The 16,783-nt window shown below is 40.3% G+C and overlaps 1 protein-coding gene across 2 annotated transcripts in view; it reads left to right on the forward strand.

The window, feature by feature from the left end:
- LOC141144583 (serine/threonine-protein kinase ULK4-like) overlaps window positions 1-16,783 on the forward strand; it is a 1,176,078-nt gene that overhangs the window by 934,384 nt on the left and 224,911 nt on the right. For both annotated transcript variants that reach the window (XM_073630414.1, XM_073630413.1), the window contains exon 35: window positions 3,378-3,563. In XM_073630414.1, coding sequence (XP_073486515.1) covers window positions 3,378-3,563 — 186 coding nt within the window. The remainder of the gene's footprint in view (window positions 1-3,377; window positions 3,564-16,783) is intronic.

Consider the following 16,783-nt stretch of genomic DNA (forward strand, 5'->3'; position numbering starts at 1 on the left):
TCTAGATCGATCCCAACTTTACAGTCAGGATCCACCCAGATGCCTGCATTGGCAGCTGGCTCAGCCTCTCAGTGAGTGGCTGGGAGACTGAGCCAGCCACTCCTGCCCCTTCACAGCCCAGCACGCCAGAAAGTGCTAGAGGAGCAGAGCAGAGAGCCAATGACTGAAAGTCACCGGCCTTCTGCTCTCTGAAGACCGAGAACTGAGCGATCAGTGGTTTTTGATTGGTCAGTTCTCGGTCTAAAGGCAGCAGGGGTCAGCTGCAGCTGGGATCAGTGATGCAGCCATCTAGGTGAGTATGCATGTTTGTATTTTTAGATTCCCGAACTTCTCATTTAAGGCAGACTTCATAATAATGGCACCTTGTGTAGTTCAGAGGACTAATGGGGTTAAGGTTACCAGATTTTCAAAATGAATTCCAGGGACACCTTACTAACAACAGCCACAAAAACACTTCCCCTTTTGTAGCCATCCCTGCCATAATTTGCCCCAGTCTCTGTACTGATACTTTTGCTGGACAACTTAGTCTGTACTTAAATGTGAAAAAGCACTTTAACCAGTTCCCGACCATCTGCCATACATATACTGCGGCAAGGCGGCTCTATTGTGCAAAATCACATACCTGTACGTGATTTTGTTCAATAGCCACTGGGGGTGTGCGCGTGCTGCCAGAGGTGCAATCGCATGCTGATTAACCACAGGGGGAGCCAATCAGCGGGCCCGACGCAATGTCCGCCGGCCACCCGATTGCTTCCCACAGAAACAAAATAGTGGTCTGCCGATGTAAACAAGCAGACTGCCATGCAAATCAGGAACATGGATCATAATGTTCATATTTATTTGATAGGTTTTATAGCAGAAAGTAAAAAATATTGTTTTTTTTCAAAATTGTCGTTCTTTTTTTGTTTATAAAATAAAAACCGCAGAGGTGATTAAATACCACCAAAAGAAAGCTCTTTTTGTGGGGAAAAAAAAGTTAAAGTAATGCAGTGCCATATCGCAAAAAATGGCCTGGACATTAAGGGGGTAAAACCTTCCGGGGCTGAAGTGATTAAATAACAGCATGCAGCATGAAAAAGTGACGTATATACTAAATACCTAAATGTTTATTTAATGTTTTAGCTGCCAAAATGATTTGCAATTATGCACAGCCAGATTTAAACACTGGCCACATTGCACTTTGGCAGTTGAAACATATTATTTCCTGATTCAGCATCCAGCTTCTTGTGTCATTTGTCTCCAGCCTGCTCACTGGATAATGAATCCGCATCATCACAGCTGTCCAATGACTTAGAAAGTATCAAAAAGATGTTTGTGGCTGTACAGTGTAACTGAGACTGCACACTGAATAGCACACGGGATCTTTTTTGCCTGTTTTAGCTACAAAAAAGAGGAATAGATACAGAAGGAAAGAGATATTTCTCTGCAACCAGCTTTTTTTTACAGTGCCTATGGCAATATAAAATCTATTGTATACCCTAGTGTTTTGGTAAAACACAAGAACATTCTCTACCACATATTTTTTTTATTCTAACTTCAAAGAAATAATTCACCATGTGAGTTGTGAAATGATTGTTCAATTATGATTACCTGAAAGGTCAATAAATCAATGGAAAAATAATAGTATGTGACTATAGGTGTGTGTTATGCTTCACCACTGTTATCTATGGGACTGAATGTGCATAACTGTAGACTTGGCAGGGTAAGGATTTGGGGTGTTCCTTATCCTTATAGTCTGTGCTAGCAAAAAAGTGCCAATTTGCTGAACGGGCTAAATACTTAAGGGCAGATTACTGCAGTGGCAGGGAGCACAGAAGTGCTCATTGGTACAGTGGCAGTGAGTCTTAAGGCATGCGTTTGGTGTGCAAGTGTGGTTTGGGGGATCAGTTTTGTTGGTGAGAGCATGTGTGGGAGGGGGATGCATTGGGGTGCGCTGCAGTGTGAATCCATTAGCACATGTTGTACTAGGGCATTGGGTGCCATTCTGAATGGCACCACACCACTCCGCAGAGGCAAACAGAAAACAGTAAGTCTCTGTGCCTGAGAAAAAGGAACGCTCCAGTCGTTTGCACTATTATGCTCAGTTATCCGGCTAAAGGTTTTCCTTTGTGGTCGTTCTGTGGTGGTCATCCTTTTGGGGACCCTTGTGGGGACTGTTCCTAGCTCGTTTGGGATTCATCAATTTGATGGATAGACCGTGACAAATTCTATAAAATTATTTCTCTAAATGAAATCCATATACATTCTTTAACATTCAACACTGAATATATTTATATCCTCTTTAATAAACGCCTCTGAAGAAGGGATACTTTCCTGAAACATGTCAGGCCAGTAGAAGAATTTCATATTCATTTTTGAATTTGTAATAATGTATTTGTATGTGAAATCTTGTTTTATATTATATGTGCTGTATCAACTATGACCATGTTTCTGATACATGCCTTTTTAACAATATTTTTCTAGATAAATTATATTTTTTATATATGATTTTCTTTTTGTTCGCCCATAGTCCCATTGTACCGGGGGGGTACTGGTGTCCCTTTTTTAAGGGACCTCATACAATAAATTATTAAGGGATGTTGGCAACATCATATTAGAGAATTAATTTCTTTCTCTTTGTGGTTCACTACTTATATTCACTTATCCTTATAGTCTGTGCTAGCAAAAAAAGTGCCAATTTGCTGAACGGGCTAAATACTTAAGGGCAGGTTACTGCAGTGGCAGTGAGCACAGAAGTGCTCATTGGTACAGTGGCAGTGAGTCTTAAGGCATGCGTTTTGTGTGCAAGTGTGGTTTGGGGGATCAGTTTTGTTGGTGAGAGCATGTGTGGGAGGGAGATGCATTGGGGTGCGCTGCAGTGTGAATCCATTAGCACATATTGTACTAGGGCATTGGGTGCCATTCTACATGGCACCACACCACTCCGCAGAGGCAAACGGAAAATGAGGTCTCTATGACTCTAAGACTCTATGACTTTTTTCCTCACTCTGCATGGTAATGTTTGTATCACACCTCTTATGTTTCTGTTCATCTGAGTCTCTGTACATTCAATGATTTGTGGTAGACCACATGATTCATATTCTTTTTAAATGTGTTGACTTGTTTTTAGCCCTGAGTAGCACAATCTTTCAGGTTTGTTCGAACATTTGTAAATAAAGTGATTGAGGTGACAAGCAGCATTGGACAATACATGTACGCAGGTTTCATCCAAAAAAACTTTAAGATTCACAGGCTATGATTTTGTATACTTCAACTCCATACAAATAAATGGGATATTGAGGATATTACTTAGTCAGCATATATTGTTATAATTTAGTTAGTTTACTACTTGTAAGTGGCATTTTTGTTATTTTGACTTAGTTCCATTCTTATTTTAGCTGCCCTCAGAAGATACAGAAATCTTTGAAAGCTCATCCCATTGCTTGTCACTGATGGTCCAGTTGTATGGTGGAGACAGCCAGGACAGTATGACTACAGATAACATGGAGAGCTTTGCTCAAGTATTGCTGGCAAGAAGAGAACCAAAACATCAGAAGTTATTTCTGAGAGTAATTAAAAGATTGGTGAGTACATGGCATAACATTTATGTAAGTAGAACTTTAAGTCACCTTCTGTAATAGAAATTTTTTAAGAAAATCTTGTTAAAAATGTTACTTAGCTATATTCAGTTATATAAATATACGTATTTCTGAAATTATGGTACTGAACTGACCTCTGAAACCCTTGTTGGGCCACTGACAACACTTATATGTAGAAGTTAAGGTCTCTAAGTTGGTCCATGATCAACAGTCAGACCTTTCAAAAAGTTATCTTTAAACACAAACAAAACCAGCCAAACATTCTGTTGTTCCTTATCTTTTCTTTTCCTGCTCTCCTAAGTGCTGTGGCATTGAAGTATATATGAGAATAACTGTTGGTATTGTGAATGGCAATCATTCAGATTCTTCATTACTTTCCAGAACCTGCACTAGATAGATACATTAAGGCGAGAAGCTAATTGGTTGCTATTACAAGATGTCCTCACAATGTTCGTTCTTCTCTCATCTCCCATTACACTTTATCAGTCTCACTTATGTATTAAAGTATGAAAGGGAAGTGGCTGTATTGGCAATAACAGCCAACCAGATTTTTTATTTTATTTTTATCTAGAAACATAGCAAAAAAGTACACCCAAGTATGCCTAAGTTGGTTCTGATTCCAAGTGTTTATATGTGACATTTCCAGGGGCATATGTGTAAGGTCCATAATACCTTTGCCTTTATGAATTAAAGTGTATGTCCAGCCCAACTTTTTTGTTAAGTTTTGAATACATTTTGAAAAGATTAGTACCCCTGTTGTGTGCTTATTGCCATCTGGAGAAACCCCTACATGACATTGATTTCCCATTACTTACTGTTTTCCCTTGAAAGCAATTTCACCAGACTTGAAGTTAGGGGAAATCTCCAGAATTGATAAGGTTTTGTTTTAGCAATGTTTGGGAAGGCAGCTTTTTATTGCTGCCTATGTCAATGTTGATATTTTCCCTCACTTTCAGTTTGGTAAAGCCATTGTCATTGTGACAAGCCATTTCGGCTTTGCACCCAAAAAATTACCGATACGTACTTTTCCCTTTTTGTGATGTAGCAAAGACAGTTGGTATATTGCAGCTGTGGGTATTACAGATACTCTCTTTTTAGATGTGGATCTCACTGTATATGCAACTTTATTTGTATAGCTTTCATAGTGTTCTGTGTTTTCTGATACTTTTTTTTTCTGCGTATGTCTGCCGTTTTGCAGTGAATGACTATCTGTGTGTGTTTCTCACTCCTCCCAGGCCTCATCTTGCTGGATAGGTCATTATTATAGTGCCCATTTCAGAGTTAAGAGCATGTAAATGGGAGTGTTGGAAGCAGAACAAGGGCAAGAGTCTAAATCAGTGGTTCTCAACTCCTGTCCTCAGGACCCACCAACAGGCCAGATTTTAAGTATTACCTTGGGGAGATGCAGACTAGAATACTGCAATCACTGAGCAGTAAATTATATCACCTGTGATGTATTTCAGCTATCTTGCAAACCTGGCCTGTTGGTGGGTCCTAAGGACAGGAGTTGAGAACCTCTGGTCTAAATAAAATGGAGAGCATGACTAAACAGTTCTGAATAATATTCCTGTTACAAATTACTAATGAAGGCTACAAATGGTGATCAGATGTGTTTTTTTATGTGAGTTCCTATATAATTTAATATTGATTTTTTATTTTAACCTTGAAGAGACACTATTTTACTTTGTTTCCCCTGTGTACTATATGCAACGTGTTCTCCATTTATGTTTGATTCTGTGTTTTGTACAAATATAACTTAGTCTTAAAAAGTTATTTTACTGCTTTTTCCTTGCAATGTTCCTCCAATAAAGGAGCAAGTAAAAGTAGGTTTCTTAAACTGCTTTTCGAACAGGTATTTTTGTACTTGCCATAGCAAGAGTAAATCTCTGCACTGACAAGCCAATATAAGAAACATTTCAAACCGATTTTTTTAAATAACAGAACTCTCCTAGAAAGGCATTACTAGATTACATTTTTAAAATGGTTCTAGAGGAAGCTATTACATTGTAATGTGTCTAGTAAACTACATCATAAGTTTATAACAAATGTAATCAGCATGTTAATGTTCAGTTCTACGGTCCATGGTTTGTATTTTTATGTTAACATGGCAGATTCACATTCAGCTCAAAGTAGGGATATAATTCTTTTTTGTGATTTTGGTTGCAAGAAAACCAATAGAACCCTTCATTACCTGTTTAATGCCGCAAGCTTGTACTTAGTGCCTTCATCACATAAATTTCCATTCGATAAACAGAACATTATGATAAGTATGATATATTTGTTTTACCTGCTACATAAAAGTAACTAAAATTAAAAAAAAAAGACATGACCGCTCAGCTTAGCACAATAATGCAGAACAAGTTCCAATGTTGTAAGATTGCTTATGTATTAACTCAATAATCTGTTAACAAAATGGGAAATAAGTAAAAAAATATAGAGAATGTGACTCAACAAACATCCACTGCAGGTAAATCTTCCTGGTGCATGTGTGTCCAAGGACAGTGATTTATTCACCTGCAGTGAATAGTATAAATATACCCATATGTGTGATCTATGGCAGAAGCACTGGGAATGGCTGTTTGGATATGAAAGTTGGAATGTGTGCTCCAAAAGCAAAGTAATCAAGGCAATTATACCACTGTGGTAATTGCTCGAGATAGAGGAGGAAGCTTCCTTCAGATAAAGCCTAATACATGCTATCAGGTTTTTGTTTTTTTGTTTTTTTTAATTCAACCCCAGCTGGCTGAAGGAAAGAAACTGAAGAGTTCGGGAGGAGATCCTGTACTAACAACAAAATGTTAGTATAGCGATCTCCACGCTGAGCTATTGTATTCTGACAGGGGGGTGGCCAATCATCAGACCTTTTTCGGTCATGCCCTTTCAACAGAAGCTGGACCGGCTGCCATACACACGAGCCGAATTTCGGCTGGTTTCTATTGAACTGGCTGATACCACCTGATATTCGGCCTATGTGTATGGGGCTTTAGTGTTTCATATGCTTGCAATCCTTAGCGAAGTTAGCGCATGCAGCTGTGTAGAGAGACAGAGGAGTTGATTTACTAAAACTGGAGAGTGCAATATCTGGTGCAGCTGTGCATGGTAGCCAATCAGCTTCTAACTTTAGCTTATTAAATTAAGCTTTGACAAAAAAAAAAAAATGGAAGCTGATTGGCTTCTGTGCAGAGCTGCACCAGATTTTGCACTCTCCAGTTTTAGTAAATCAACCCCACTGTTTGCCTGCGTCTTTGCAAGTAGGAACTACTGTTTTTTTGAAAATCTGGACACAAGATCTGCTTCAGCACTGAAAAGGGAATTTGAGTTGTAGATAGTGCTGGTCAGACTAGGATACATTTTTGTGTGTTTTGTCTTGGTTTTGACAAGCTATATAGCAGGGCCCTCTGATTCCTCTCGTACTTAATAACTGTACTTTCTCCCTTTGTTTTGTTAAGTAGTGCACAAACCATTGGTGCTACACAGATTTTGTATAATAATAATAAGAAGAATAAATAGATTATTTAAAATGAGGAATGCTGCCTAATGCTGAAAGTGCAGTAAAGTGGGTATCAAATAGTCTGACTATGAAATGTGCAGTCTGTATACAAAACAAAAAGCTCATTTAACCACTTAAGGACCAGGCCTATTTTTCAAAATTGTTGTTTACAAGTTAAAATCATTTTTTTGTTACAAAATTACTTAGAACCCCCAAACATATTTTTTTTTAAGATACCCTAGAGAATAAAATGGTGGTCGTTGTAATACTTTATGTCACACTATGTTTGTGCAGCGGTCTTACAAACTCAATTTTTTTGGAAAAAATACACTTTTTTGAATAAAACAAATAAGAAAACAGTAAAGTTAGTCCATTCTTTTTTGTATTGTAAAAGATAATGTTACCCTGAGTAAATTGATACCCAACATGTCATGCTTCAAAATTGCGCATGCTCGTTGGATGGTGACAAACTTTGACCTTTAAAAATCTCCATAGGCGAAGTTTAAAATTTTCTACAGGTTACACATTTTGAATTACAGAGGAGGCCTTTTGCTAGAATTATTGCTCTTGCGCTAACAATCGCAGCAATACCTCACATGTGTGGTTTGAACACCGTTTACATATGCGGGCGCGACTTACGTATGCGCTTGCTTCTGCGAACGAGCACGGCGAGACGGGGCACTTAAAACATTTTTTTCTTATTTATTTTACTTTTTTTTTTTACACTGTCCCTTTTAAAAAAAAAAAATTTTTTTGGATCACTTTTATTCATATTACAAGGAATGAGAACATCCCTTGTAATAGAAAAAAGTATAACAGGACTTCTTTAATGTGAGATCTGGGGTCAAAAAGACCTCATATCTCGCATTTACACTTAAATGCAATTTTTTTTTTTTTTTTTTTTTTTTATAAATGTCCTTTAAGCACTTCAATACCAGGCACTTTCACCCCTTCGTGCCCAGGACAATTTTCAGCTTTCAGCGCTGTCGCACTTTGAATGACTTTCTTCCCACAAATAGAGCTTTTGTTTGGTGGTATTTGATCACCTCTGGGGTTTTTATTTTTTGCTAATCGAATTAAAAAAGACCGAAATTTTTGAAAAAAGTTTTTCTTCGTTTCTGACGTAAAATTTTGTTTTCTCCTTCACTGATGGGCACTGATGAGTTGGCACTGATAAGGTGGCACTGATATGTAGAATTGATAGGCACTGATATGTAGAATTGATGGGCACCGATAGGCGGCACTGATGGGCACCAATAGGTGGCACTGATATGCAGCACTGATGGACACTGATTGGTGGCACTGATAGGCACTAATAGGTGACACTGATGGACACTGACAGGCAGCTGTGATGGGCACTGACAGGTGGCACTGATGGGCAGCACTGATGATGAGGTACTGACAGGTGTTACTGCTGGGCACTGATTGGCACTGTGGTGGGCTCTGATTGACACTGTGGTGGACACTGACAGACTTTATTATTGGGGCACTGCTGGCAGCTGTTGGGCACTGATTGGCAGCTGATGGGGGCTGTGCTGATAATCAATGTGCTGATTATCAGCACAGAGCCCCCCCCCCCCGACAGGGAGAGCCGCCGATTGGCTCTCCCTGTCAGCACGAACCGAGGAATGCCGTTTACTGGCACTTCCTGGTTCACGCGATGGTCAGCTGTGATTGGCCACAGCTGATCACGTGGTAAGAAGCCTCTGACAGAGGCTCCTTACCACGATCGGAGATGCGGTGTGTCGGACGTCATATGATGCCCAGTCAGGATAACAGAACCACTGCCCAGCCATCAATCTGCTATAGGTGTATAGAAAAACACTGCGCTAACAAGTGAAAAAAGAGAGGAGCAGCTACATAAGGTATGACGAAAACAATAAATACATAATAGAAAAAATGTAGCGCATAGTATGTATATAGATAATCGAAATATAAAGAGGATGACTCAATTGTACTCCAATCCAAAATGGGGTGTTAGTGAACAATTAACCAAATAACGTATAATAAACGCAAAGTCAATAAACAAATAGGTAAATAGGTGAGGAATATAATGTCCCACTGCATGGAGATATAGATGTAATCCCAAGGGAAGATGATATTCCAACCATTGGAAGAAGGTTGTATAAGTCCGTGAAGAAAATGCATCAACCAAATAAGGACATCATGGAAAGGATGGTATGCGTAAACTCTTACCAGATCCTATGGACTCCTTTGTCAGCGACAGGGAGTCAGGAGAGCCGTGTGCCACCCAGGACATTGCAAAGAATATCCCACCAATCGAACCGTCTAAGCTGGACTCTGCGTAGGTCTCCTGAGGTCACCAGGCAAGTCCTCGCAATGGATAACCAAAGTGCGGATCTGGAAGGCAGAATATCTCTCATGGAACTGGAGTCAGCACTTATTCTTATTCAGAGGGTATGTGGAAAGAAAAGATATGCCTCCACATAGTGCAGATAAAAAAGGGATGTTTTTTATTGCTAAAAAAGCTTTACAGTAAAAACGTGATCACAACAAAATAAAAAAGCAATGGGCAACATGGAGGAGGATAAAATGGCCTTTTTTTTTTTTTTTTTTTTTATAAAAAAGGGATTTTTAATTTTTTTATTGTTTTTTATTGCTAAAAAAGCTTTACAGTAAAAACGTGATCACAACAAAATAAAAAAAGCAATGGGCAACATGGAGGCGGATAAAATGGCCCTTTTTTTTTTTTTTTTTTTTTTATAAAAAGGGGATTTTTTATTTTTTTATTGCTAAAAAAGCTTTACAGTAAAAATGTGATCACAACAAAATAAAAAAAGCAATGGGCAACATGGAGGAGGATAAAATGGCCCGACACTTTTCGACCTAAAGGTCGAAAAGAAAAGATATTCCTCCACATAGTGCGGATAAAAAAGGGATGTTTTTTATTGCTAAAAAAGCTTTACAGTAAAAACGTGATCACAACAAAATAAAAAAGCAATGGGCAACATTGAGGAGGATAAAATGGCCCTTTTTTTTTTTTTTTTTTATATAAAAAAGGGATTTTTTATTTTTTTATTGCTAAAAAAGCTTTACAGTAAAAATGTGATCACAACAAAATAAAAAAAGCAATGGGCAACATGGAGGAGGATAAAATGGCCAGACGCTTTTCGACCTAAAGGTCTTCTACTGGGGCATAAACCATCCACTCCAGGTTGCCAGTATTTATAAATAAAATAACCAATAAGGACCAATTACAGTGTAAAGAAATCAAACGATTCCATTGGCTCAATGCAGTCAGCTGATCATAGCACAGCACAACATGGAAGGAATTGTGTAACCTCATTGGACCTGTGTGTTCAACTGATCCCACATTAAGTGACAAGGATGAGAAAGAGTATATCACATAAACGATAAAGCTAACAGATAGACATGGCGGCCAATGGTAAGACCAGCTAAAAAATGAAACATTCTAATCAGAAGTCTTCACTGCTGACAGTAGGAAGTGGCCTTTAGCTGAATGGGAGCCAAAGGCCTATCAGAACGCATGGGTTTTATGACAGGCGGATCTGACGGCCAATCGAGAAGCCGGCAATAAGTCCCGCCCGACGGCCGCCGGTCCACGTGTCAAACGAAGGGAAATTACGTCACGCCTGAAAGCGCTCCAGACGTCCATCCCTGTCACATGACCAGCTACGGAGGCCTCGCAGGGCCATGAAGAACTGAGATCCGGCACAGCAGGAAATACGTCCTCCATGGTCACACTGCGCATGTGGACCTAGAGTAAACACTTCTCCCATAAAGTAAAGAATGATGACCCAAGGTGTGTGTAAATGTGTATATGTCCTCCGACTGTAACAAGACCATATATATGAGCCAATCAAAGAAGGGGGAAGTAGAAATGGAGTGGGGAATGAATATTCTGGATTGGTTAATGAAAGAGTTGAGGTCATTTTATCCTCCTCTATGTTGCCCATTGCTTTTTTATTTTGTTGTGATCACGTTTTTACTGGCGATTCATGCGACGGGGATGCTCGGAGCTCAGGGCTGGGCGTTACCTGTTTGTGCTTATAAGGTGGCGAGTCAGCACGCCACCCATGCCCCTGGACGACGTCATCTGTGACGAAACGGCGTAGGGAGGAGAGGCGTGCTGACACCTCACCACAACGATAACGCAGTCCCGGAAGCAACGGATGTTTTTATCGAGAGCCGGCCGGCTCCAGTTATCTTGCTTTGCTTTTACAAAACGACCATCTTGTAAGTGTAACTCTATTTTTTAAAAATAATAAAGTATTTACGGTATCACACTATGTGAGCCCTTTTCTCAACATGGGGAATCACTGATCGGGAGTCATTCAGAGGCAATCTATGTGGGAAGAAAGGTGACATCTGGCTGAAGTATATAAAGACCCTGGCAGGGGTATATGCCACAAGCGGATACGATCTCCTTAAAAAAGAGATCAGTGCAGCTGGTAAGCAGTTATTTTTCAAGTGGAGGAATCTTTTTCTATCTCTGATCAATCCTTCTGAGGTGTTTTTTCAGTTTGAAGTCACCAATAACCTGTGTATTGAGGACATTATACATTTGGGATTAATCATATGGCTCTTGATGAGGACTTTCTGCTAACCAAAAGTGCACACAGGACATTTTTAGAGATATACTGTGCAGTCTAATGTATAGTACATCTGTTCGGACCATTTAAAGCATATAGTTATCTTAGAAATTTGTGTCAAGCATTTCACTGAGAGTAACCACATTTTTTCATCTATAAACGTTATATGAGGATTTTTAATTATTTTCCTTGTTTAATCTCATGTTGCGCAGCATTTTCCTTATGATAGAAACTAAACATGCTTACTGACTCTTTTTTAAAATACTTTGGAAGCCCTGACTTACTGGGACATCCAGAAAACTTAATTTCCCATCATGCTATGCTTTACTGCATCATAGAATAGGGCGTGCCTGACCTCTCTGGATCACACCTCCCTCATTATTATATCACCTTTTTTATTTTTTTTTATTACCACCCACTGTCCAACTTCTTTCCTTGTGCAAGCACCTGGGGTTGTGGATACCGCCAGCTGTGAGTTTTCTTGCGATAAGGCTACTTTCACACTGAGGCACTTCACAGGCGCTACAGCACTAAATATAGCGTCTGCATAGTGCCTGTAAAGAGCCTCTCCTGTCTCTCCAGTGTGAAAGCCCGAGTGCTTTCACACTGGAGCGGTGCTCTTGCAGGATGGTAAAAAAAGTCCTGAAAGCAGCATCTTTGAGGCACTCAAGGAGCGGTGTATACACCACTCCTAAAGTGCCCTGGCCCATTGAAATCAATGGGGCAGCGCCGCCAAACCACAGTCAAAGCGCCACTGCATCGGCGCTTTGGGGGAGGTTTTAACCCTTTTTTGGCCGTTAGCGGGGCGCTTTTAACCCCCGCTAGCGGCCGAATAGTGCCGCTAAAACGACGGTAAAGTGCCGCTAAAAATATCGCCACTTTACCGCCGACACCCACCCCAGTGTGAAAGTAGCCTTCAGCTCAGGGAGAACAAGAGGGAGGGGGAAGGTGTACACACGCTGACATGACTTTGACTGCAAAACCTTCCAATGTACTCTGTTCATTTAGTTAGTATTGTGAGGCAATGATATTTAAATTAAACCAGTAATATATATACATGTAATTGTCTGTAATTATGGTAGTTTTTATGTTAACAACTACGCTTTCATGGTAATATAGAAAAAAACTATATTTTAGAAAAGAACATGTGTTGTTACCCATAGAAAAAAAAAAAATCAGAGATTGAATTTGCTTTTATATAAGCATTTATAACAAAAAGGAAAAAAATCCAGGGGCAAATGCACTAGTCCTGGATAATTCCATTACTTAACCACTTCAGCTCGGATGGATTTACCCCCCTTCCTGACCATGCCCTTTTTTGCGATACGGCACTGCGTCACTTTAACTGACAATTGCGTGGTCATGCGACGTTGTACCCAAACAAATTTTTTTCCCACAAATAGAGCTTTCCTTTGGTGGTATTTGATCACCTCTGCGGTTTTTATTTTTTGCACTATAAAAAAAAAAGAGCGACAATTTTGAAAAATAAGCAATATTTTTTACTTTTTGCTATAATAAATAACCCCCAAAAAATAAAAAAAAAACAAATTTCTTCCTCAGTTTAGGCCAATATGTATTCTTCTACATATTTTTAGTAAAAAAATCGCAATAAGCGTATAGTCATTGGTTTGTACAAAAGTTATTGTGTCTACAAAATAGGGAATAGATTTATGGCATTTTTATTATTTTTTTTATTAGTAATGGCAGCGATCTGCGATTTTTATCGTGACTGCATCATTGTGGCGGACAGAACGGACACTTTTGACACTATTTTGGGACCATTCACATTTACTCAGGGATCAGTGCTATAAAAATGCACTGATTACTGTGTAAATGTCACTGACAGGGAAGGGGTTAAACACGAGGGGGGCGATCAAGGGGTTAAGTGTGTTTCCTTAGCGTGTTCTAACTGTAGGGGGGGATGGGCTCACTAGAACATGACAGATCACTGCTCCCGATCACTGGGAGCAGTAGATTCTTGTCATGGTGCTAGGCAGTACAGGGAAATTCCTTGTTTGCATCTCCCCATTCTGCCTCTCCGTGCCACGATCATGGGCTACCGGCACACATCCAGTCCGCAGGACCCACGGGCACGCTCCCGCAGCCACCGAGGACGGAGTGACGTACGGGTATGTCGCACCCGTGCCACTTTGCCAACATATATCGGTGTGAGCCGGTCTGCAAGTGGTTAAATGGATGGCCTTAGGCAGGGATGCTGTTCAAAATCATGGGACCCTTTACAACCTACATGACAACCCCCCCCCCCCAAAAAAAAAGTGAAAGTGGCCTCTCTGCATGTGGTTGTGCGGGGATCATAAGGTTAAAGCAGGTGGTGAAGAGGCATCTGTCAAATGCTTTCCAGATTGTTGATCACTCTTCAGAAAGCAACACCAGTGTAAAATAGCCCTTAGGGCTCGTTCAGACTAGCAATGCTCCCTGAAGAATAAGGATGAGCTCAGGCGTGTTCACAAGTCCATGTACCCGCGCCTGACAGGAAGCTGACACTCCGCAACGCTAATCACAGGCAGTGAGACATTTCCTGATCCGCGGCTGCACAGATTGGGAAATGTCTCACTGCCTGTGATTAGCGCTGCAGAGTGCCAGCTTCCTGGCAGGCGCGGGCACGTGGACTTGCAAACACGCCTGAGCTCATCCTTACTGTAGAGCAATCTGTGTTTGGGTCACTCTTCATAGAGAATTTTTAATGGTGGTAAGGAGGCATTGTATTGCCTAAAATGCTCTATGAAGAGTGATCTGAACATGGATTGCTCTTCAGAGAGCATTGCTAGTCTGATTGAGCCCTAAGGGCTATTTTACACTAGTGTTTACTAAAGAGCAATCCACAATCTGGACGGACAACACCTTTTTACCACACGCTTTAACCCCTTAAGCGACGCAGCAGCACATGCATTGCACACATTCAATTGAATGGGTCAGCGGTCAGTACTGCCTGCTGAACACAACAGAGGGGATCATTTTTGCAAAGCCATACAGCATACATCTAAACATAAACACTTTCAGGCTTAATGTACACGGGACGTTTTTACAACCTCTCCTGATTGATTTAACTTGACAAATAGTAACCCGCGTTTAAATGTCCGTTTTGCCGCGTTTACATGGCGCGTTTTGCCGCGTTTTAAAAAAAAAAACATTTATTTTTTTTCAAAATGGGCAAAAATGAAAAACACCTGTAAAGAAATCGCGGCTAAATGCAATACCTCGCGTTTAGCCACGCGTCAAGGCTACTTTCACATGGGACGTTTTTACAACCTCTCCTGAACGATTTAACTTGACAAATAGTAACCCGCGTTTAAAATGTCCGTTTTGCCGCGTTTACATGGCGCGTTTTGCCGCGTTTGCAAAAAAAAAATTTTTTTTTTCAAAATGGCCAAAAATGAAAAACATCTGTAAAGAAATCATGGCTAAATGCAATACCTCGCGTTTAGCCACGCTTGGAAGCGTTTGGCGCTTGAAATGCCTCTAAACTCAGCATCTGAACTCTTTTTTTTACTTTCCAAAAATTCTAAATTCAACTGCCTATAAATGACCCTGTGTACATGTACTGATAAGATAACATAGAGGAGAGTTCAGGAGCAGTTGAAAAAAATGCCCAACTGCTCCTAAACGTCCGTTTAGCAGCAGCAGTGTACATTAGGGCTTAGGCCAGCTACGGCGGTTTGCGGTAAGTGGTTAAAGTGGTTGTAAACCCTTACATATACCCAGTGAGGTGGCTTGCCTCAGGTGTTACACAGAGATAAAACAAATCCTCCTACATAAGTTGTATCTGTTTATCTGCAGCCCTCTCCTCTCTGCATCCATTCAAAGTGCAGAATTTATAAAGCTTGTCTGAGAGGCAGAGGGAGAGGGAGATTAGGGAAGTAAACAAGTGGCTGAAGAGCTGGTGTAGTAAGGAGGGGTTTGGGTTCCTGGAGGACTGGGCCGACTTCTCAGTCGGTAACCGGTACTATAGAAGTATGCTATAGGCCCCCTAACCTGAGGGAGGAAGTGGAGACGGATCTCCTATCACAAATTGGATTAGCAGCAAGGATGGGAAGTGTTATCATAATGGGGGATTTTAATTATAGAGGACATAGACTGGGCGGAGGGAACCGCGCATTCATTTAAGGCTCGCCAGTTCCTTAATGTCTTGCAGGACAATTTTATGGGTCAGATGGTAGACGCACCAACTAGAAATAAAACATTACTGGATCTACTGATTACCAACAATACAGACCTGATCACAGATGTGGAAATACGGGGCAATTTAGGTAACAGCGATCACAGGTCAATTAGTTTCAGTATAAATCACACAAATAGGAAACATGAAGGGAACACAAAGACGCTGAATTTCAAAAGAGCCAACTTCCCTAAACTACAAACCTTGCTAAAAGGCATAAATTGGGATAAAATATTAGGAACAAAGAATACGGAGGAGAGATGGGTTTGCTTTAAGAGCATATTAAATAAGGGCATTAGCCAATGTATCCCATTGGGTATTAAATTTAAAAGAGTGAACAAAAATCCTGGATGGCTTAACTCCAATGTAAAAATGCATATAAAAGCAAAGGAGAAGGCCTTCAAAAAATACAAGGTGGAGGGATCATCCTCAGCATTCAGACTTTATAAAGAATGCAATAAGAAATGTAAGGGTGCAATTAGGACGGCTAAGATAGAACATGAAAGACACATAGCGGAGGAGAGCAAAAAAAATCCCAAGAAATTCTTTAAGTATGTAAACAGTAAAAAAGGGAGGACAGACCATATTGGCCCCATAAAGAATGAGGAAGGACATCTGGTTACAAAGGATGGGGAGATGGCAAAGGTATTGAATTTATTCTTCTCCTCAGTATTCACAAGTGAATCGGGGGGCTTCAGTAACCAAAACTGCAGTGTTTATCCTCATGACACAACACAGGAAGCACCTACATGGTTAACAGAGGATGGAATTAAAATTAGGCTTGAGAAACTTAACATTAATAAATCACCGGGACCAGATGGCTTGCATCCGAGGGTACTTAGGGAACTCAGTCAGGTGATTGCCAGACCGTTGTTCCTAATTTTTACAGACAGTCTATTGACTGGAATGGTACCAGCTGATTGGAGAAAAGCCAATGTAGCACCAATATTTAAAAAGGGCCCAA

Source organism: Aquarana catesbeiana, linkage group LG05, assembly GCF_042186555.1.
Source record: "Aquarana catesbeiana isolate 2022-GZ linkage group LG05, ASM4218655v1, whole genome shotgun sequence".
NCBI classification, from domain to species: Eukaryota; Metazoa; Chordata; class Amphibia; order Anura; family Ranidae; genus Aquarana; species Aquarana catesbeiana.